This window comes from Talpa occidentalis, unplaced genomic scaffold (assembly GCF_014898055.3).
Source record: "Talpa occidentalis isolate TD23 unplaced genomic scaffold, MPIMG_talOcc4v2.1, whole genome shotgun sequence".
Classification (NCBI taxonomy): domain Eukaryota; kingdom Metazoa; phylum Chordata; class Mammalia; order Eulipotyphla; family Talpidae; genus Talpa; species Talpa occidentalis.
Window position 1 is genome coordinate 145,436,887 of NW_026555331.1, and position 22,372 is coordinate 145,459,258.

The 22,372-nt window shown below is 46.7% G+C and overlaps 1 protein-coding gene across 1 annotated transcript in view; it reads right to left on the reverse strand.

Moving 5' to 3' along the window:
• KIAA1549 (KIAA1549 ortholog) overlaps positions 1–22,372 on the reverse strand; it is a 117,245-nt gene that overhangs the window by 38,399 nt on the left and 56,474 nt on the right. Inside the window, exons 4-11 of the mRNA XM_054691921.1 lie at positions 21,680–21,768; positions 20,555–20,732; positions 19,496–19,626; positions 16,903–17,086; positions 15,378–15,437; positions 14,082–14,230; positions 7,408–7,585; positions 3,775–3,959 (exon numbers count right to left, since the gene is read on the reverse strand). Of these exons, the coding sequence (XP_054547896.1) occupies positions 3,775–3,959; positions 7,408–7,585; positions 14,082–14,230; positions 15,378–15,437; positions 16,903–17,086; positions 19,496–19,626; positions 20,555–20,732; positions 21,680–21,768 (1,154 nt within the window). The remainder of the gene's footprint in view (positions 1–3,774; positions 3,960–7,407; positions 7,586–14,081; positions 14,231–15,377; positions 15,438–16,902; positions 17,087–19,495; positions 19,627–20,554; positions 20,733–21,679; positions 21,769–22,372) is intronic.

The window sequence follows — 22,372 nt, forward strand, 5'->3', positions numbered from 1 at the left end:
CCCCCGTGCGGTGTAGTGTGAATCAGTAGTTCATGAAGGAGGACCATGACCAGCGAGTGCCTTCCCCGTCCATCTTGGGACCCAGTTATTTCTGAGGGAAGAGAGTTCTTTTGTTCCTTCTTCCCTTAATTTGTCACAGAGGGGCAGTCCCTACTGTCGGTGCCGCACTGGGACGCACTGCCCACAAATCAGGGAGGTCAGCCAGGCAGCCGGAGAGACGAACGCACTCAGCCATGAATAAAACGTGGCCCAGATGGAACGGGCAGAGCGAAGGCCCCAGCACCCGTCAGGCTGAGCCCCCAGGAAGGAGCAGTAACATAACAAGGGAAACCACAGCGCCAATCCTACAAGTGTCTGAACAAATACACATCTGCTCTCAAGAGGGCAGCCCCAGTGTGGCTATTTGGGGGGTGCTCCCTGAGACCCAGCACCACCCCATAACGTCCTTCCAGAGTGTAGGCCAACAAGCCGTCTGTCTCCCTCAAGCCCTGGAGCTCTGGGGCTTGGGAGTTTGAGAGCGCAGCACGCTGATCTCCTGCCCCAGGCCACCGTGAGACCCGGCCCTGCGGAGACTGAACTGCCCACCAGTAAGACTTCAAGGCACCCTTGCAGGGAACCAAAGAGCCAGGGCAGCTGATGAGCTGAGTTTGGCAGCTTTTCTCAATCCATTGTCCGCGTGGCCAAAGGACAGTCCCAGGCCAGACCCTGCGCAGGCCGCTGCCCTACTGAGACAGCCTCAGGGGCTCCCCAGTGCCCTCAGCACCTCTTCAGCCCCTAATGTGTCCCATAGGCCCCTGCACCTGGCCGTGCCCACCACCGTGCCCTCCATTTTGGGGTGTCCTTCTCTACGTCTGGTCCATTCTCATCCTGAGTTATGGGCATTCCCTCCACCTGAGCCCCTTCTCTGGCTCCCCTGCTCCACCTCAGAGCTTCAGCATCACCTGCTCCAGGAAGGCAGAAGCAGCCCAGCACCTATGCAAGGGCAGCAGCCACTCCTCCGTGCTCCCGCAGCACCCTACAGACTCCCAATGCTGGGTTGGCTCTGGCACTGCTTGTCCTGGTCCCTGCCATGTGCCCTGCCGTGTGTCCCTGCCGTGTGCCCTCGCAGTGGTCTGTGTGTGTGAGGGGCCTGGCCCAGAGCCAATGCCCGGTGTCTACTGGATGCACACACAGTGCTGGGGCCGCTCCATGGTGCCCACAGTGCCAGTGGCCAGGAGCCAGGGTCCTGCACCAATGACAGGGCAGCAACTGTCCCCGTCAGAAGGACAAGTTTCTGCGGCACCAGCAGCATCTAGCAGAGCCGTCCAGATCTTTAAATAGAACCTCCACAGGGTGAGGCAGGCCCAACCCAGAGTTCTGGGGGAACAGAAACAAGTGACTTCGGGCTCCAGGGCAAAGAGAATACAGACAAGCGAAAGACACGGGTTAGGTGGGTTGCTCCTTGATTCGTAGAAATCATAAAGGACCCAGCCTCAAAATACGACAGGACAGCCTCTCCCTCTTATCCTGTTTCCAAACTAATCTCCTCCCAGACAATCTGGAGAGGTTTCCTGCTCATTACAAGGAGAAGGGGGTGTGGATTTTAGGTCAGCAGATTTATTGCTTCCAGATGTTCCAGCTCTGGGATTTGCTAGAGGATTTCGGAGAGGAGCGGCGTGGGGCGGGTGAGCAGCATAGAGCCAGACGCCCGGAGCACAGCAGGGGAACGAGGACCCCTGCAGTCACGCGAGGCAGGGACTTCCCAGCTGCCCAGACGCAGGCGGGAGCCCCCACGCTGCCAGCTCACCCCCCATGACACGCGGGCAAGCGGAGCTGCTTGTTGTTAAAGTAAATGGAGCTCCTCATTTTCTTACTGCCACTGTGTGGGCCACCAGATCTCCGGGATGGGCTCTGGTGCCCCCAAAACCAAGCCCCTCCTGTGGCGACGTTGCCGGGTTTGTCCTGCCAACAGCGTTGGAGACACTAGCTGCTCTCAGGGAAGCTTCCGCGCAGAAGCCCTTTTTCCCGTAAACATGTTGTCCAGGCTGCACACAGATCTCAGGGCGCTGGCAGGAAAGCAAACGCCAAAGGCTGGCAGGTCCATGTGAAACTGTCTGCTTGATTTATAGCCACATCTGGGACGTGGAAATACTTCGGAAGTGAAAGTGGAGGAGAAAGCTGGGGTATGATCCTACTTTGGACTCGAAGTCGCTGTCCTCTGATGGTTTATTGAAGCAACAGATAATGGACAAGTCTCCACCCGGAGTGTTTATGTCAGCAACTCCGAGGCATAAAAGGCTGACACACGGAACCCTCTCTGCAGGTTAATCTCCCCGTAACAACACTCCTTAGTCCAGGACAATAGTGTTGCCAAACCTGCTGTTGATCTTAATTCTACTAAATGCACGCTATGAATCATTTAGCGTGTCGAGTCCTTTTTTCCAGGTTTTCCCCATGTTATTCACTTGTCTAACAACAAAACAAGCTTAGCAGACTATGTAAATAATAAATCAGACAGGTGATAAATACAATATTAGGGGGTAAAAGCTTCTGATAGACTTCCTCACCACAAGCTGACAGTGTAATCAGGGGTCTGCATTTCGTAGTTAAGAATGAGAAAAATACTCTTTACTGACTTTTACTAAAGGCAAATAAATTTAAAGCATGTATTTCTTCATTTAGCTGGTAAAGACTTCCGGGCACTTCCCCGAAGTGCAATGCACAGTTTTTATATCAAATCAGAAGAAAAGTAAAAGATTCATAGAACAAGCCTTTTTCTTTCTTATTCTTTTGCTGCTTGCTTGCTTTTTCTTACTTCACTTTTAAAGTGGATTTAGTGCTCGAAATCCGAGAATTCCAGTGAGGGCACATGTTAATACACCTCACAGTGGTTACCCCCGCCCATTCCCTTGGGGCTGGCTGGTCTGCACGCTGGGCCCATGCCGCAGCTGCGGGAGGGACCCTCTGGGACTCGGGCACATGTCCTCCTTCCCAGGTGAGCTAGGTACGACTGAGAGCCAATTTCTTGCTCTAAAACTTGTATGTGACAATTAAATACTACAGAAACTGCTGGCACCTAAGCCCGAGAAGAGAATGGCTGTCAGTATAAAAACTAGATGAATGCTTTGGAAAGACATGTCAAAGGAGTTGCTTTAAAAAAAAGAAAAAGAAAAGAAACTGCTGTCAAAATAGCTCTAAATTCACTTACACCCAATACCTGGGGAGGGTTTGGAAAAACAATCTAGAGTTTTGCACTCAGGCTGCACTTCTCTACAGAAACCCAAACTGGAAACTGCAGCTGGTGCCTTATGGGTGATGCTTACTCCAGCAAAGACCACAGACAATTCCTCCCAGAACGGAACTGCTCCAAAACACACACACACACCCCACCCCCCCTCCTTGAAAGATTAGCCAATAAATACCTAGTTATACATTTTAAGTCAGAATGTGTAAGGCATGTTCTACCATATTTTACTGACAAAGGAGTTCAGTCAGGGTGGGTAGCCAGGCTTGCAGGAGGTGGATGGAACACACAGGAGCCATGAAGAGGAGGCGTGTGTGTAAGGAAGAGACGCAGGCCTGAAAAAAACCTCCCACAGCTCCTAATCTCTGCAAATATCGGGGGTTTGAATAGGTCTGAATTCTCAGGCAGCAAGCCTGGAGGAGAAGGGACGTGCCACAGAGGACACAAGGCGTCCTAAACGGGACCTCCCAGTCGTTTGGCACCAAGTCTGCACATCTCCCCACCACTCCCAGCCCAGATGCCGCGTGTCGGGGGGCAGGGCACACCCTTACCTTCTGGCGCTGCTGGATGTTGGCCACGGTGTCAGGCTGAAAGTCCAGCTTGTCCGTGCGGCAGAGCTTCCAGTAGAGGATGACCACGATGACCAGCACTACCAGCACTGGGATCACCACGCCGACTATGACCCACAGGTTGCTGCTCTGGGACTCGGGGGATGGCCTCTTCACCCTATCCACGGCTGCAGATGAAGAAGAGGAGGCTCCGTCATTCTTCCTCCTGTCCAGACAGCCCTTCTGTGGAGCGAACGTGCCTTTGTGCACGTGAAACCTGCAAAGTTCTTGTCAGTTCAGCTCAAGACAACTGGTGAGAGGCTACATCTCCTGGGGACAGGAGTCCCAGCACACCCCACAGAAAGTCAGCCCCAGGAGGCATTGAGGACACATGATGCAGCCAGACGAATGGAACCAATTTGACAGCGAGGCCAGGTGAACTCCAGGCTCCCCCTTCATTCTCACACAGGAATGCTTCCCCACTGAATCAGAAATCCTACTAAGCAGTCTAAGAGCACTGCCTTAATCTCCTCCCTTGTGTCCCCCCAACCCTTGAAACAGGGCTTTTCATGGAAACTGCTTTATCGAAGGCACCGGGCATCCATTTTTAAATGACAATGAATCGATATGACTCTTTCTGAATCTGCAACTCCCCACCCTCCTGCCACCCCTTCTCCCCACCTCAGCCCCCCATCTTTTAGGGCCTAGGATGATTATGCTCCAATTACTCTGTCCTTCTCCATCTTCTTCACCAGCTCCCTCCCCTAATCCCACCTCCCAGCACAGGGCCCTGGTCTTCATTCCACACCCACTCACAGGACTCGCCTCCTCCCAAAGCTCTGCTCTTGCGGGTCCTCCTGGCACTCAGGCCCCAGACAACAACCCCCCTTGGCACCCAGCCTCGCCACCCAGCTGGGGGAGGATCCTAATTTGGACTCGAAGTCGCTGTCCTCTGATGGTTTATTGAAGCAACAGATAATGGACAAGGCTCCACCCAGAGTGTTTATGTCAGCAACTCCGAGGCAACTCGGAGCAACTCCGAGGGCCTGTTCATCACAACCGCGCAGCCAACACCAGTGCCCCCTGGTACGTCCCGCTGTTCCTGACTATCCGCCGTTCCTGACTATCCTTTTCCAGTGCATTTCATCACACACAACCATCATCTTGCATCAGCACACTGCCTGGCTCATCCGTCACTGACGCTGAGTCTTGTCTTTTCAAATATGTCTCAGTCTTCATGGACAGGGACCAAGTTTTATGCTCTTTTCACATCTTATAATGGTTAACACATGCTACAGAGATAGAAATGTTTCTCTTCAAAGATGGAACAGCAGAGGAGATTTGGGTGCCAGTTTAAGTTGGGGGTTCAGCTCCTGAGGGGGTGACAAAGGCGGAGAGCAAGCCCTCTGAAGCAAAAGCTCTGTGGAAAGATGGTGGGAAATTGACACGTGGTGGTAACAAATTACAGAGGCTGCGTGGAACATGGAAAAAGAGACCAAGTGCTAAAAATTGTATTTTTAAATTGGATATAGTTCACTCTGCATGAAAACCACTGAGAAGGGTGACAGAGTCCAAATGAGGAGCTGGAGCAAGATACTCCTCTTTGTCCTGACCCAGCAGACCCTGTGAGAAGCACAGATGGATCCACATGGGGCCAACACCGGGGTGCACAATGCCTGGGGTGGCCCTGGTGTTGGCTCCCACTTCTTCCTCCTACCAATCCTGAAATCCCAGGACTGTGGCCACGGTGGGTTTTAGCATGAAACTGAGGAGAGAGAGGCAGGAAAAGCAGATAGGGTCTTGCGAGGCGGCCAGACCCTACTGCCATTCATCTTCCTTCAAAAGAGACATGCCTATGGGCCTCCCCTGGTGGTGCAGCAGTTGAGCGCTGGGCTGTGAGGCTGCCCGCAGCCTCTGCAGTGCCGGTTCGATCCCTGGCCACCAGCCAGGGTCCCACATGGCGCGCAGACCTCTCCCACCACACCTGCTGCTCCCCTCAGCAGTGTATTTCGTCAGCTGCCTGTTCTGTTCCCCGCTCTGGCTCTGGTGAATTCTCTCACCCTCTCGCACTTCTGACTGTACCCAATGCTTGTATAAATAAATAAATAAATCTTTAAAAAAAAAAAAAAAAAAAGACAGAGACGTGCCCAGCTGGAGGGCACAGCCCGGCTCGTGAAACGCCGTCGATGAAGCACTGAAAGCTCTCGAGTTTCAGCTCCTCACCCCTTTGAAAAGGAACACGTGAACACAACCTTGTCTTAAACACACACAAACCACTCAGCGCTTTGCTTATGTCCCCCACCATCATCCACGAAGGGCAGTGGTGGGCGGAGGCGTTAGCCTTCCTCCTGGCTAGGGTCCAGGGACAAGTGTAGATTTCACCAAGAATTTTCCACGTCCAAGGATAATTTCAAAACTGTCATTCTGGTACGCTACTTGTTTGTCTGTCTGTCTGTTTTCTCCCCACCTCCATCCCTTATATCCCCTCCGACCCTTTCTCCCTCACCCCCGCCCACGCTTTAACCTCAGAAACCTCACTTGGTTGATGAATGTCCACCACTTGTAATTATTTTGCTTCATCAATGCATCACTGTGATTGCCTGTTTTACCCCATATATGGAAACAGCCCATATTTGTCTTTATCTTTTGCTCTGCTTTACTCTAGATCATTCCCTCGAGCTTCTTCCAATTAGCTGTAAATGCTCTTTCCTGACAGCTGAGTGGTTTTCCATGTGGTACAAACCACATTTTCTTGGTCCAATCCTCTATCCATGAGCCCTTGGGTCATTTCATTCTTACAAACTGCCTTGATGCCCTCCATGTCCTCTTTAAAGCATTCTCAATGTTCTCTGATGCTGAGCACTTCCAAACAGTTGCTTTCCCTCTACCATTGAGGTCGGCTTCCAGAATCATAAAGGAAAACACATCTAGATTACAGAAATAGTCTCATTCCCGAAGGTAGATGGACAGAAATACACCCTTCTGGGTTTCTCCCTTTTCTTCATTTTAAATACCCCCAAATCCGTGACTTGGAGAAAAAGGCACCGAGGGTGACCACTGCCAGGGGGGTCAGGAGCCAAGAATCTTCCAATAAAAATAAAGAAATATCAAAACGCCTCTTTCTAAATTGTGGAGTGGCATAAGGAGAGGTTGGGAGAAAAGCAGGACAGAACAGGGTAAGGATCAAGGGTGTCTTTGTGTTCAAAGACTCAGAAGGAAGCCAGCAAATGCAGAGGGCACCTCCCAGCTTCCTGCGTGACTCACCGTCCCCACCAACGGTCAAAATAGGACACGTAAGGTTCTGGAATACACACAGAGAACGCGTGTTATTTTACCTAGGACAAAATGTTTCTTTCAAAAGAGAAATAGGACAAGAGTGGGGGAGAAATATTAAAGTTCAGCTACCGTAACTCCCTGTAACACTAGGAACACAAAATGCAGCAAGAAAAACCAGCAGCAAGGACTCCAGCTCCAAGCAACTGAAAAAAACTATTGGCAAATGAATTTTAACCATTGAGATCTTATATAAGTGACACTTCCAAACAAGGGCTTAAAACATAATGTTTTAAATTCTGAGTTCACTGTCAACCCAGCACAGCACAGCCAGCCATGGGAGGCCCCGTCTCACACACTTACGTTGGGCAACAGTGCCTTGAATGCGGTAACCCAAGATAATGGCTGCTCTCTGGATATCGATCCTGTTAATCAGATCTGAAGACTTGACTGCACTGAGTCTTTCTCCATCTTGATCCTCCACAAAGTAAATGAGCTGCACAGGATTATCATCTCCCTCCAGCCTGGACACATTTACCACCTGAAAGATAACAGAAACCATTAGCATTTAGAAGCTCAGGTTTCTAAACACTCAGTCCTGACTGTGCTAGCCAGGATTTACTCCAGCCCTCTTATTAAGCTGCACATACCATTCCAGGTTCCAGAATCCCTACGATGCTCTTGATGGACAGGAGGACAGTAAAAATGCAAGTGCCTCTATGTGAAATAACAAATGGACTTCATGTTGCTCCAAGTCTTTTCTGAGACAAAGGGGCAAGCAGTGTACAGAGCACATAGGATGGCAGAGTCTGGTCTGTCTAGAATTGCTACCCACATGCCATGGGAGAGAACTGTTGTCCTCCCATCATCGACTATAGTGTCAGGTACATTCCTGGTTCTCTGAAAGTACTATTGCGTCTATCTAAGCCCTTCTTGAATCTATTAGAATTTTCTCCCTGTTATTCAAGGCACAATTTCTCAAGCTTGGCACTACTATCATTTTGGTCCAGATAATTATTTGACATAGGGGCTGTCCCAAGTACTATAGGGTGTTTAGCAGCGACCTTGCCCTATATTGTTTAGAGGCCAGTGCAACAACCATGCCCTCCCCTCTCACCAGCTGTGACAACCAAAACTGTCTCCTGACATTACCAAATGAACCCTGAAAGCAGGGGGCAGGAGGACAAAATCAGCCCCACTGAGAATCACTACTCTCAGAATAATGAATCTCATAAATTCTTAAATAGCCAGCTCTCATCAATGGGTAAATCAGAGAATCAACATAGAAACAGCAGATTAGAATAACACTCTAAACTATATGGACATAATCAACATTTAAAAACATTCCACCCAGGGCCTCCCAGGTGGCGCAGTGGTTGAGTGCTGGGTTGCGAAGCTGCCCGCGGCCTCTGCAGCGCCAGTTCGATCCCTGGCTGCTCCCCGGCCACCAGAGGAGAGTCCCACATGGCGCGCAGACCTCTCCTGCCGCCCGCTGCTCCCCTCAGCAGTGTACTTCAGTCCTTCTGCCTGCTCTGCTCCCCGCTCTGGTGAATTCTCTCACCCTCCCGCGCTTCTGACTATACCCAGTGCTTGTATAAACAAACAAACAAACAAATAAATAAATAATACATGCTTTTTAAAAAATATATATATATATTAAAAAAAAAAAACATTCCACCCAACAGCATCAGAATAGTCTTCTCAAGCCCACATGAAACATTTTCTAGGATAATCCATAAGTTGGACAACAAAACAAAGCTCAATAAATTTGAGGCAACAGAAATTACATCAAGTATTTTTTTAAGCACAAAGGTGTGAAACTAGAATCAATAGTAGGAAGAAAGCTGGAAAATTCACAAATGCCCGAAAATGAACACACTGCTGAGCAACCAATGAACCAAAGAAGAAATCTAAAGAGAACTTCTTTAATCTTGAAACAAATAAAAATGAAGAAACAACATACCAAAACTTATGGGATACAGCAAATGCAGTGGTAAGAGCAAAGTTTATAGTTATAAAGGCATACATCAAGAAAAAAGAAATCTCAAATGAACAACCTAACTTTACAGCTCAAACAACTAGAGAAAAGAAGATCAAATTAAGCCCAAAGTCAGCAGAAGGAAGGAAATAATAAAAGCAGAAATAAATTACATAAAGAATAGGAAAACAGGGCCTCCCCTGGTGGCGCAGCGGTTGAGCGCTGGGCTGCGAGGCTGCCCACAGCCTCTGCAGCACTGGTTCGTTCCCCGGCCACCAGCGAGGGTCCCACAAAAAAAAAAAAAAAAAAAAAAAAAGAATTGGAAAACAACAGAAGAGATTAACAAAACTAAAAGTTGGTCTTTTGAAAAGAAATGAAAATGACAGAACTTTAGCTAGACTAACCCTCCCGCTCCTCTGGTCTGTACCCCAGTGCTTTTATAAAATAAATTTTAAAAAAATAGACTAACCAAGATAAAGAGGGAGAACACAAATAAAAATCATTAGCAATAGACATAACAAGAGATATCACAGAAATACAAAGTATCATCGGCAACTACTATGAACAATTATACACCAATAAATTGGAAAACCAAGAGATGGAAAACTCCTAAAAACATACAACCTACCAAGAAAGAATCATGAAATAACAGAAAATATGAGCAGATCAATAGCAAAACTGAATCAGTAATGAAAAACTGCCAAATATGGAAAGGCCAGGAGCAGATGGTTTCACTGATAAATTCCACCAACATTTAACGACTAATTCTCAAAATGTTCCCAAAAGTTGAAGAGGAAGAAATACACTCAAACTCTTTTTAAGAGACCAGCAATACCTTGATACCAAAGCCAGACATGGAACTTACTGAAAATTAAGTTATAAAGGCCAATAGCTCTGATGAATATAAATGCAAAATTTCCTAACAAAATATTACCCAACCAAATTTAACTGCACATTAAAAGGATCATACACTATGATTCTCAACTGAGATTTGTCTTGAGAATGCATATGGTTCAACATGTACAAATGAATAAGTGTGATACATCACAATAAATGAAAGATAAAAATCACACAATCATCTTAACAGATGTAGAAAAAGCATATGATCAAATCCAACATTTATTCTCAACAAACTGAGTATAGAATAAACATGTGTTAATATAATAAAGGCTATATATGATGACCCACAGTTGTCATCATACTCAATGGTGAAAGGTTGAAAGCTTTTCCACTAGGAGCATGAGTAAGACAAGGGTTCTCATACTTACCACTTCTATGCAACACAGTACCAAAAAACCTAGCCAGGGTAATCAGGCAATAAATAAATGGACAGACAGATGGATAAATGGAATCCAAATCCCAAAAAAAGAAGTAAAATTGTCTCCATTTGCAGATGGAGTGATCTTATACACAGAAAATGCTAAAGACTACACCAAAAAATGATACCAAACTGAAAAGCTTTGGCATAGCAAAAGAAATAATTGACAAAATTAAAATAATCTACGGAATAGGAGAAAATGCAAATCATAGCTCTAATGATATATCTAATATCCAAAAAAAGTAGGAAACTCATGACTCAGCCAAAAAAATTAATGATTTCTCTCCACAAAAAACACACAAATGGCGAACAAGTACATAGAAATATGCTAATACAACTAATAAGGGAAATGTAAATCAAAAGCACCAGCAGATATTATGAGACAAGAGATAACAAGTATCAGTCAGGATGTGCAGAAAAGGTAACCCTTGCTGGGGGACTGTAAATTGGTGCAGTCACTATGAAAAACAGTATGGAGGGGCCTCAAAGGCTAAAAATAGAACTGCCATATGATCCAGCAATCCCACGTCTGGGTATAGATCCAAAGGAAATGATATTATCTTGAAGAGACATCTGCACTCCTGTGTTCACTGCGCATTACTTACATAACCAACCTAGATGTCCATTTGTGCATGAATGAAGAAAATACACACACACACACACACACACACACACACACACACACACACACACGAAGGGAATATTAGTTAGCCATAAAAAAGGAAATCCTGTCATTTGCAACAAAATGGATGGATCCTGAAAGTATTATACTAAGTGAAATAATGAGAGAGAGAAAGACATATACTGGCTGATGTCACTTATATGTAGAATTTTAAAAAGTCAAACTCATAGAAACTGAGTGTAGATTGGTGGTTGCCAGGGGCAAGTGGTAGTGAAATGGGTGAAGTGGGTCAAAAGGAGCAAACTTCCAGTTTTAAGTTCTGGGGATCTAAATTAGCACATGGTGACTGTAATAAACAATAATATTGTATCCTGGGAAATTGCTAAGAGAGTAGATCTTAAAAGTTCTCAGCGCACATGGAAAGGGAGCTGTATGAATGATGAATTTTTACTATCCTTGTTGCAGTAATTATGTTACCACATATAAGTCAAATGATCACATTGTACACTTTAAACTTACACAATGCTGTATGTCAGTATCTCTCAATCAGGCTGGAGAAAAATCATAAATTCAGTCTGCTGGGTGAGACAGCACTTTGATTTGTCCTGAAATGTATCACTCTGGTGTTAATGGTATCCTTCTTTAATTAGTACTTCAGAATTTAGTACCCTTGATAGATCACAGTTTTGCATAAATACAGTTTTCTATTTTGTTGTTCTGTCTCTTAATAATATATATACAATTTTACTGCCCCTTTCAGACACCAGCAAAACGCCAGACTGCTGCTCTGGGGAAATGATCGATGATGCAGAATCCTCAATTTTACACGCACAATGTAATTTTTTGGTCTCTGCATTAACTACTGGCAAAATGCAGCAGCTGCTTTTCCACCACGTGGACAGCTGTGTAATACTGCCCTGCACTCGGGACACGACCGCTGGACCTCCTACTTCACTGCAGGAAACTTTTGGCAAACCAGCAACTTCATGATTTCACTGTGAACGCCTTCTTCCAGACCGTGCACACAAATTGTTAATACAGATCCACACTCTCATCCCTGGAGAATCTGTTCTCTGAACCTCTCCACCGCTGTCCTGTCCTTTGCTTGCAATCCTAGGCCAGACCACTTCTGTTCCCTAAACACCCACCCCTCCCCCACAAATGTGCTAGAGGGATTAGTCTTTGCTCAACCTTTAAAATGAATCTCATCCAAGGGAGAGTGAAACGCAAGTTGATGATACCCCCTGGCCTCTCTATTCAAGTTCCTATTGCTTCTATTGAAAAGTTCTGTTAAGTTTTAGAAACTTCTTGCAGAAGCCATATGCCCAAAATATCTAGTAATCCCCTTCTACAACCTTGCCCAATCTGAAAGAAATCATCAGAAAACTCTAATATCTGCATCCGTTCCAGACAACTTCTTATCAGATTCATACCTGGAACCCATACCCCCCTGGTATGAAGGATGGAGTCATCATTTTGGGCAAGATCTCCAATTTCATTTTTTTATTTATTTTCTGATGAAAATCACATGCTCACTCTGGAAAGCACATGCTCACTGAAGAAATTTTGAAAAACACACACAACTGCATAAAGCATAAAATGAAAAATCATTTGACAGTCCATCAACCAAAAAAGGAAAACCATCGCACAAATGTTGGTGTCTTTCCTTCCATTACATTTTTCTGAGTTTTATATAAATATCAAGGTGGCTTTGCATGCCTTCCTTTGTAGCCTCTCTTCCCTTGAGCCTTTTTATCACTCACTAATTCTAAAAAGAGAAGAGCTGCATAATATTTCAGCATACAAAGACTCACCAGAATTGATTTATTTGCCCATGTCCCATTGGTAGGATATTTAGGTTACTTCCATATTTTTCCACTTTTACTATCCTGCTGTATATGTCTTGTCTGTATCTCTGTTTGGGAGCCAGACAGTGGAGAGAAGCAGGGTATGGGGTCACAGCTACCCAGCCCGTGGACGATGGCCTGGGGTGGCTTATGCCCCTTTCATAAATCCCACATTCCCGCCTCACAGAACGTGCACACTGCTGTGTGTCTCTTTATCTGCATGACTCACCTCCACCCAGACCTCAAGTTCTATGAAGCCAGGGCTGCTGAATAAGGTGAAGGTTTTAGAAATCATTTTCATTCTGTGTTTTATCTTCATTTAATCTTACTTTCAATTTTTGATTCATTTTTTCATATTTCTCTATATTCTGCTGCACCTGGCAAAGGAACTATTTTAGTAACCCAACAGCCACCTTTCTTGGGGGAGACACAGCAAAGTTCAAGGGGGGAAGTTTGGTCAAGGACCTCGAGGAAGCGGATGCCAGCTTCAGCAAGACTGCCACCTCTCCCTCCCCAGGGTCAGCTGTGGGCTTTCTCTCTAAAGCCTCCAAAACCTCCATTCCCCACCCCTGCAGTCAGGGTTTCACCCTGGTTTCCTGTCTCCAAAATGCCATCACTCTAAATACCCCATTCCCTATCTCTACAAGTCAGCAGTTGGTCAAGAAAAAAATCCACAAGAATAATTCACATTGAGATGGAAATATATCACAGCCCCAACTTGCAACTCTGTGAGTATATGCTCTTCAAAACAGGTCATTTTTCAATTCAAATGTATCTGCCATTTGCAACTCTGCTGCCATTTTTACAAAATGCGGAAAACCTGGGCTAACAAGGCATAGCCAAGGCCAGGGGGAGGTGGGGAGGAGACTGCTAGAGCAGCAGGCAGAAAACTTTCCTCTTTGTGATCTCTTAGATTTCTTGCCGCTGAATAATTGATCCCTACGATACGATCCATGATACTCAGCATTCCCTGAAACTGACTACATATCTGATCGTGAAAAACCTCCTGTGAGTGAGAAGGTAACCCCATGGCAGCCGAGTGACAGGTCGTCACTGTGCTCACCCTGAGGCCCGCTGCTGTACCGACCCCTCAGCGAGGCCTCAGAGATGTCTGTCTAGACTCCAGCGAACTGAAATGTTGCCACATTCAGGGGCTCCCTACTATAGAATCAGCCAGGTCAGAAAGTCCTCGTGGCATTTGCCATCTGCATGAAAACAGGGCCTCTTCTTTGGCTGGTTCTCCCACCACCCCTCCTCGGCCGCCCGCGGTACCTGCACCACGCTGTTGCCCGCGGCCACCGTGGCCCTCCGCCACATGCGTCTCCGCGTGGACGCCTCGCTGAGCAGCTGGGCCAGCTTGCGCTCCATCTCAGCTTGAAACACTTCATTCTGGAGCTGCTTCTCCACCACACCTAGGAGGACTGCAGGAGGATGGAACATGCAGGTGCCAAGACCAGTGACAGGAGAGAGAAAGAGGGGTGTGGGTATGTGTGTTAGAGACAGAGAAGGGGTGTGGAGGAGGGAGAGAGGGATTAACACAGGATTATTACACTATACCAGTCCCTAGACAGGAGGCATTCAAAGGGGGAAAAGAACATAACTGGGGTACAAGAGAGTCCGGGAAGCGCAGGGCATGGGTCCCAGGGACAAGTCCATGCTCTCAGTGTCTCACAGACCAGTGACCAGAAGTCCCAGGAACTCCCAGTGCAGGGGCTTTGGCGCCAACAGCACCACACACCCACACTCATTTCAAAATGTCTAGCAAGGGTTCAAGTTCACCCCCTATCCTGACTCAAGACTTAGACTCACAAGCTGACTGGCAGGATGGGTGCCGGATCTCAGGGGCTTGTAAATGAGATTATCTCTTGGGTCAGCTGGTGTGTCCGCAGGTGGAGGAGGGGAAAGTGTGTGCTCATCGGCAGGCCCGGGGCCAAAGTCCTCTGAGCTAGAACAGGAGCAAGTCTCTGGCCCCTGTGAAAATCATCTAGAAATGGGGTCACTGCAAAGAGGGTGTCCTTTACATGAGGTGCCGTAGGGAAAGCCAAAAGAGCCTGCAGGGTGTGGGGTGATGGCCAGAGGCTGCAGGCTTCCTCCCCAACTGCTTCCTCCCCGGGCGCCGAGTACACACTCTTCAGGGCCCCGAGTTGGAAAGCTGTAAGTGTCTGACCCAGGCCTGCAGGACTTTAACGAAAGCTCCTTATTTGCATATGGAGCAACCTTGTTTATCCTTATTAAAAGCAAACAAATAAGACCTTAGGGGAAAAAAAGATCCTTGCTTCAAAACCCGTCCCTGTTCTGGGTCAGAACACTGTCAGCTCCTCTTCGGCCCTGTCCCAGACTTGATGTATGAATTTTAAAGAAAGCCGGTCCTTTCTGTGCCGTAACCCAGCGGGGACACATGCCCTCAGCCAAAACTGAATCTCTTTCTCATTCATTCTTTGCCAAGAATTTAAAGTACATTCTGTCCTCAATTTAGGACAGAAACAGGAAAGGGCGGCATCATACTCAGTACCCCGCACAGCCCGCGCCTTCCCACAGCTCCCAGAACGTTACGTAAGTTCAACATACCTGTCCTCACCCAAGAGGACTTCAGCAGCTGAGACAAGTTGAGCTGTGGGTACTGGAAGGCTGGGAAAGGAAAGAGTTGGGGGAGCAGAAAAATCAGCAAAAAACACGTTTTCAACAGTCTGGAAGGCAGGTGTTCTGGGAGGGCTGGGCCAGTCTCCACCCTCTCTTCCCTACGCTATTTAATTCTAGAGGGATGGAAGGACAGAAGGCCATGTGGGTGTGAAGGCGGGGACTGCAGTCTCAAGGAGAAAGAGGGGGGACAGCAAGGCACAGCTGGAGAACCCGCAATCACTAGTCAGGCGGGCTTCTTGCCTACGGCTATAAAATGTCTCACTATCTTCCTACAAGGACGTTTGGTCTTTAAACTGTTCACAGGTAGAGGGATTTACCTTGCACCCGCCTCATTGACTCATTCTAGATAAATTATTAAACAAAAGGTAAAAGAAGGAAGCTTTGAAGTTTAGTATTTTAAATACCTCTTTCCGTTATTCCCTACGGTAGTTTCTCTATTGTGCCGATTAAAACTTTTCCCTCCTATACTTTTATTTGTCTGTAAATGTTTTGCTGAATTAATGTATGATAATGGCCTGTTGAAACCACATCTGTGGGATACTGTTTCAGAGAACTCGCCCACAAGCTCCCCTTGAAATGCCATTGTTCCAGAACAATGAGTTTTCACACGGTGTTCTCCGAGCCCAGGGCTTCCCAGCACTGACGAGGGACGTGACCCTCCGAGCTGGCTCACCTGGGAGAGCCTGTCACACCTGGCACCTGGCACACTTACTATTCATGCACACCTGCGCAGTGCACAAGGAGGGCTGCTCTATGTTACTAACAATTTCATCCCTGTCTACCTCCGTATTTCACAAGTCATTCTTCTTCATTTCATGAATGTTACACTAAAATATATGAACAATCATCAGGTTATCTGGCTGTTCCATTTTGAGAAAAAATAAGGTTTTTGATTTTGCTATTACTTTTATGTAACTCGGACTCTGGAATCTACTGTTGTATGAAGTAAATGTTTCCCCCACCCCCCACGGGCACTGTGGATCTAACTGCTTCAGCCAGGAAGAAAGATTTTGTTTGCTTTCATTTCTTCTTCTTTTTTCATTTTCAAGCACACGCACAGTAACGTTTACTCTTTGGGGTGTACAGATTTGTGGGTTTTGAGAAATGCACAGTCATGTAACCACCAGAAAGACACAGAACAATCCCATCATCCCCTTTCTGCGTCCTTTGTAATCCAGCATTCCTCACGTCCATCACCCCTGGCAACCAACATCTGGTCTCCACCACTCTGGGTTTACCTTTTCCAGAACTGCTGTTCTCTGGAAAGAGAGTAATAACACCACGAACCCTGGGTGACTGAGGACGCTGGGGGTCCCTCTCTGGTTTGAGTCTGAGAGGTTCCAACCTTATCTGCTTCATATTCTGGATGGCAGCCAAATGTTTCCTCTGGATAAAGAGGTCCACCCACAAAAGCACCCGCAGTCACCCCGGCACCTGCAGAAACGGTACTCACGTTCGGCGATCTGCAGCACCGGGTACCCCAGGTAGAAACTGAACTCCACCACACTCAGGTTCCTGAGCCTCTCGCTCACCTCCCACCCGCTCAGGAGCCCCTGCGAGCCCCGAACGGCGAAGACGATGCTGACAGGGCCACGCCGAGGGGCCATCCGGGGAGAACCCACGGTGACATTCAGGATCTGAAAGATGGAAGAGGGCAGAGTGAGCTTCCACAGCGAACATAAGTGTTCTGGTAAAAGCTTAACTGTGACTTCTCCCACAATTTCTCTCTCTCTCTCTCTCTCTGAGGAGGTAAAGCTTTAAAAAGAAGAGTAACTGGCTTTACAAATTGGCTCCCTTCTGCATTATTTTAAAATGTTTACTGAAAATGTTTTTTACATTAAGTAATGAACTGAGCACACATATTTATAGTCCCGCCCACCCTAAATCCCACTGAACTAACAATAAGCCGAACAAAGGGGGATAAATCCACAACAGCACTGAGACTGGAAGAAAACCAGAGATTGTGTCAAACTTCTGGAAGATGGAGAAAGGATGGGGTCACGCTGATAGAAGCCAGAGCTGAGACCCCAAGCACATACCAGCTGAGAGCGGCCTCCCCCAAGGGGTCCGGGGAGACCTGCTCGGTGCACAACCAGAGGACTAAAGGGCCAACAAGCTGAGTCAACTCCCCCCCTCCCCTTTTGAACTGCCACACCCCAGCCAAGACAGCAGCAGCCACGTCCTCGCCCCGCAGAGCTGCTCCCAGGGGAAAATGAGCTCTTGCCTGGAAGGAACGAAAGCCCTATGGTGGGTCTGGCCCCCAAAAGAGAAGGTGGGTAGAGACCGAGATAGAGCCAGTGTCCCCCACACACACACGAGACAGAGACAGAAAGGGAAGGAAAAAGTGGCAGAGCCGCCGTGACCATTACTCAGAAGTGCTATGCGCTCCTGTCCTTTTCTCACACAGCGCGGGCCAGTCTGCCTGCCTTGGACCACACACTGCCCTGGGAGAGGCCACAAGCCGGTGCTCCCGGGAGCACTCCCATCAGGAGACAGGGACAGAGATGCCAAGTCCACAGGTGGAGGCGAAGCCAAAGGAGCTGCGAAAATTAACAACTGGCTTCTACCTTCTTTACAACAAGCAACTCTAGACATTTCTGGCAAACTGATAAGATTTGACCAAAGGTCTTAGATGGACACACAGAACAGCGGCTGCAGAGAAAACAGACATAACTTTAAAATATTCTAGTTAGTGTCCTCATGTAACAGGGGGGTCCCCAGGAAAGGGGGAGGTTCCAGGTTCCCTGCCCCACCCAAGGGAGGGTGGAGCTGAGCAGGGAGAGGAGAAGCTGCAGAGGAGACTGAGGAAGGAAGAAAGCAGGATGGAGCCAGAAGGAGACCTGGAGGAGGCGCATGGAGCCTAGAGACACGTGAAGAAACTGCGCTTGTCTTTGGTCGTGGACGGGGTGACACAGATGTGGGTGAGACCCGTGGGGAGGTGACAATGGCAGCTTTTATCTTGATGCTGATTTTGCTCTTTTCCTTCCGGGCTTGTCTGGTTGTTTCTGACCCTTTTCTGTGGGTCCCCACTGGAAGGTGCCTTAGACTTGTGGCAGGCTTTGGGGCCTTGCTCTGGGCCAATCCCATTTGGATGGACTTTTACCCACAAGGGGACGGGTAACAATGGGTGCTTCATTTAGAAACTAGATTCTTTGCCTTTCCTGTATTGTTTCCTAATTGTATTAAAGTTCCTTCCCATTAAAGTCTCATGTTTTGTGTTAACGCGGCGGATGGCAGAACCCTATATAGAATAGGCAGGTTTGTGGGGTTTGGGCTTCCCCTCTCCCTGCCCTGTAACACTCGGAGACTCTCAAGGCACCATAGTGTGAGGTGACCCTGCACCCCTGCCGGAAAGGCGGCTACGAGAAAGGAGCAGAGGACAAGGGGGGAAAGGATGGCTAAGAGAAAGTTCAACAGAGGATTAAATAGCATCATGGACACAGCTGAAGACGAAATTAAGGACTTGGAGGACAATCCCTAGAAAATCTCTAATAATGGGAATAAAAATAAAAGATGGAAAAGAGAAGACAAAATCCGAAAAATGGAAAGTGAGTCCAGGAGCACCAAAATCCATTTAAAATGAATTCCAGGAAGAGAGAACAAAGATTATGAAGAAGAAAACACCAAAGAAATGGCTAAACATGAGCAGTTGCCACACAGCACATATGAAAAGCCCATTCCTCATAGCCGGCCTGCTTTTCCAGGGAAGTGCTGCATCTCAGTGTATTTAGGCGCCCTCCCCACCGTACATGGAAGCTGGCACTGAGCGTTGTAGGACGTGACCGAATTTCCTGTATAGGGTCACCCCTTCTCATGCCACTGGATCTGAGCTCCCGGATTCTCCTGCTCCTCTGCAATCTTCAAATACGCTGAGCCTAGTCACCCCACGCAGACACCGTCTGGGAGGGCGCAGCCTGCTCCCTGGGAACCCAACCCTCTCCAGGCGAGGGGATTAGTGAGAGTTCAATGCACAGTGAATGGAGGATTATGAAGCAATCCCCCTTTGAAGGATAAAGCATCTGGCGGGGCTCTCCTGCAGGGCTCACCTGCACCGTGAGGTTATACGTGCCCTGCTGGTGCTTCCTCACTGCAGACAGGGCGATCATCAGGCCCTTCTCGATGCGCTGGGTGAAGTTGCAGAAGCCCGTGTCCACGGTCTGAGGCACAAACTGCAGCACTGAAAGGACAGCAGCCACAGTGTGAGCCGGGAGTTTCTTTAGTATGAAGGAGTGGGGGAAAACAGCGTCTGAATTGATGGATTCATCCACAGCATGAGACTAAGTATTACAACTATTTATGTGCATCCTCTCAAGGAAATATAGAAAGTCAACTCCACTCCAATGGATACATGCAAGTTCAAATGACTCGTATCATTTTCAAATGGAAAAATACAGAAGACAATATCTTAAGCATCAGAAGAGACAACTGAGATATTTGCAAATACAGCTAAATTCATTAGAGATAAATTCTTAGTACATATAAGTGCGATGACATGGTATCTGGTGTTGTTTTAAAATACTCTTACTTTCACAGGGGAAAAATGGTGGAGAAATAAATGAAACAATATTGGGAAATTTCTGATAGTTTTTAAGGCTTTAGTGATGGGCATGTATAGACTAAATGTTATCCAGATACTGTTAATGTTTGAAAATGTCTATAATAAAAAGTTTAGTAGGCTATTAAGGAACTGCTGTTAATTTTAGGGAGGGTGATAGAAATATTGTGAATAAATTTGTTGGTATGTGTAGGTTTGCAGGCAGGTACATGTATGAGCATGTGAAATAGTCCTCATCTGTTAGATGCATGGACTTAAACATTTATGAATGAGATGATTTGATGTTATATCAAAAGAATGTGAGAGAAAGGGGACAGAGATGGGGATACAGGTGTAACAAGACTAGCTAGGAAATTATGGGGGCCACACAGGTGCATGGGGGGACATTAATAAACTACTCTGTGTACTTTTATATATGCTAGAAATTTTGTGTAATTACAAAGTTCCTTGAATATTTAACTATAAATTTAAAAAATAATCCTCTCCAAATTTTTTTTTAAATTAAGTGAAACTCTTTTGACAAGTCAAATCAACAAGACTGCTTTCTCACCGGTTTGAACTTGGAACCGAGACTCTGGCACAAGGAAAGAAGGTTTCACAGCCAAGATCAAAGGAGTTTGGTCTCGGACCAGTTTGCTATTGACAAGGACGTTTATGACTGAGATTGCCGTGTAAACAAAAGGACCAGATGTGACCAGAAATGTGAAGTCAGCAAATAGCTCATAAACCTATAAAAATAAGATACAGGAGACAATAATGATCAAAATTCGAGATTATCTTAATTCAAACCTTCACAATGCTCTATTGAGTAGAAATAGAATTAAGTAATTAAGGTAAACTATAAAGAAAGGGATCATACTTCACAATAAAATTTTAGTTATCCCTTCTGACAGCAGCCAACCTTCCTCAGCACAAAATTACAAAACCCAGGGCAGAAAGGAGAGCAGTCAATAATCTGAGCTGAATGATGAGCTATGCCGATCGCAAGATTCTGTGTTGTATTTATCTTACTTATTTTACTGAGCAGGGCTGTCCTGAGGAAATAGAAGAGCCAGACATACAATTTTTATAACTCTAGTAGCCACAGTGCCAATAAAAGAAACAGGTGAAATTAATTTTAAATATATTTTATTTAAAATAGGAGATGCTTTTTATTCTTTTTTTTTTCAAAGTCTCCGAGATCTGATACGTATTTTGTTCTTGCAGCACATCTTGTGTCCCAAGCCCCACTATCCCTGCTCAGCGGCCACATGTGCCCTGTGGCTCCATTTGGGATGGTGCAGGTCTGCAGTGTGGCTTTCTGAGCTCCCAGGGGAGAAGAGGCACTAGCTCAGGGTCCAGGCTAAACCATTTGGAATCTATGTCTGTCTCACTGAATATACAAAAATAGTCACTCCAAAATCTAATTGAGGCTCTCATCCAAGTTCTTTCATGTAAATCCAGGGAAGCAAAGATGCCAGGGTCATCACCCCAAACCCTGGTCTTAGAGCCCCTTTGTTGCAACTCTGCCAACACTCCCCTCCGATGGAGTCCCTTGGCCTGGGCTGGTTTCAGGGAGGCTGTGACACTGGAGTGGTCGCCAGGAGGGAGGGCACAGGGAAGAGAAGGTTCCCCTGCATCACAACTTGTGTTCGACCCAGGCTCCCACATCCCACTTGCAGCCCCCGGGTCTCACCTGGAGCTCCACTGCTCGGTTGAAGTGAATCCTCAACACCTCTTTGATGGATGTGATGATGTACTCCTGCACGGCTCTTCTGGCCAGCACTGTGAATCAAAGGCAGCCACCGAGGGCAGGTTAGTGTTGTTATGAATAATGTGGGCATCACACTTCAGGGCCTCAGGGAGGAGATGGCTGAACCGAAGTGTGGTAACGGATCCAGAAATCATTTTTTAAAATAAGGCCTCAACTAGGAAAGAGAGGAGGCACAGGTGAACTGCGCAGAGCATCAGCTCAACGTGCTAAGAAAACCCTTGACTTCACTTGGGAAGTGAGACCAGGAATCCGTGGTCATGGCCCACTCAGGGGCCAGACAGCCTGGAGCTCTCATTCTCATCTGGCAAATACCAGCATTTCTCTTGGCTATGCCCCTCGTGTAAAACAACAGCCTCAAAAAAATCCCAGCAGTAAAAGGTCTTAAGATAATACTCAGCAAAAATAGACGACATCTTAAAAATGAAATAGGGGTTTCCTACCCCAACATTTCAATACAGCAAGTGAAGGGTTTGTGCCCCTAATGGTGGGGGAAAAGGATTTTCATGATTGGCATGTATTAACATTTTATGTAGGAAATAAAATTTCTTATAACAAAGTCTAGCTATGTTCAAACTTTCCTTCCACATTTAAAAAATTCTATTTAAAACTATAATA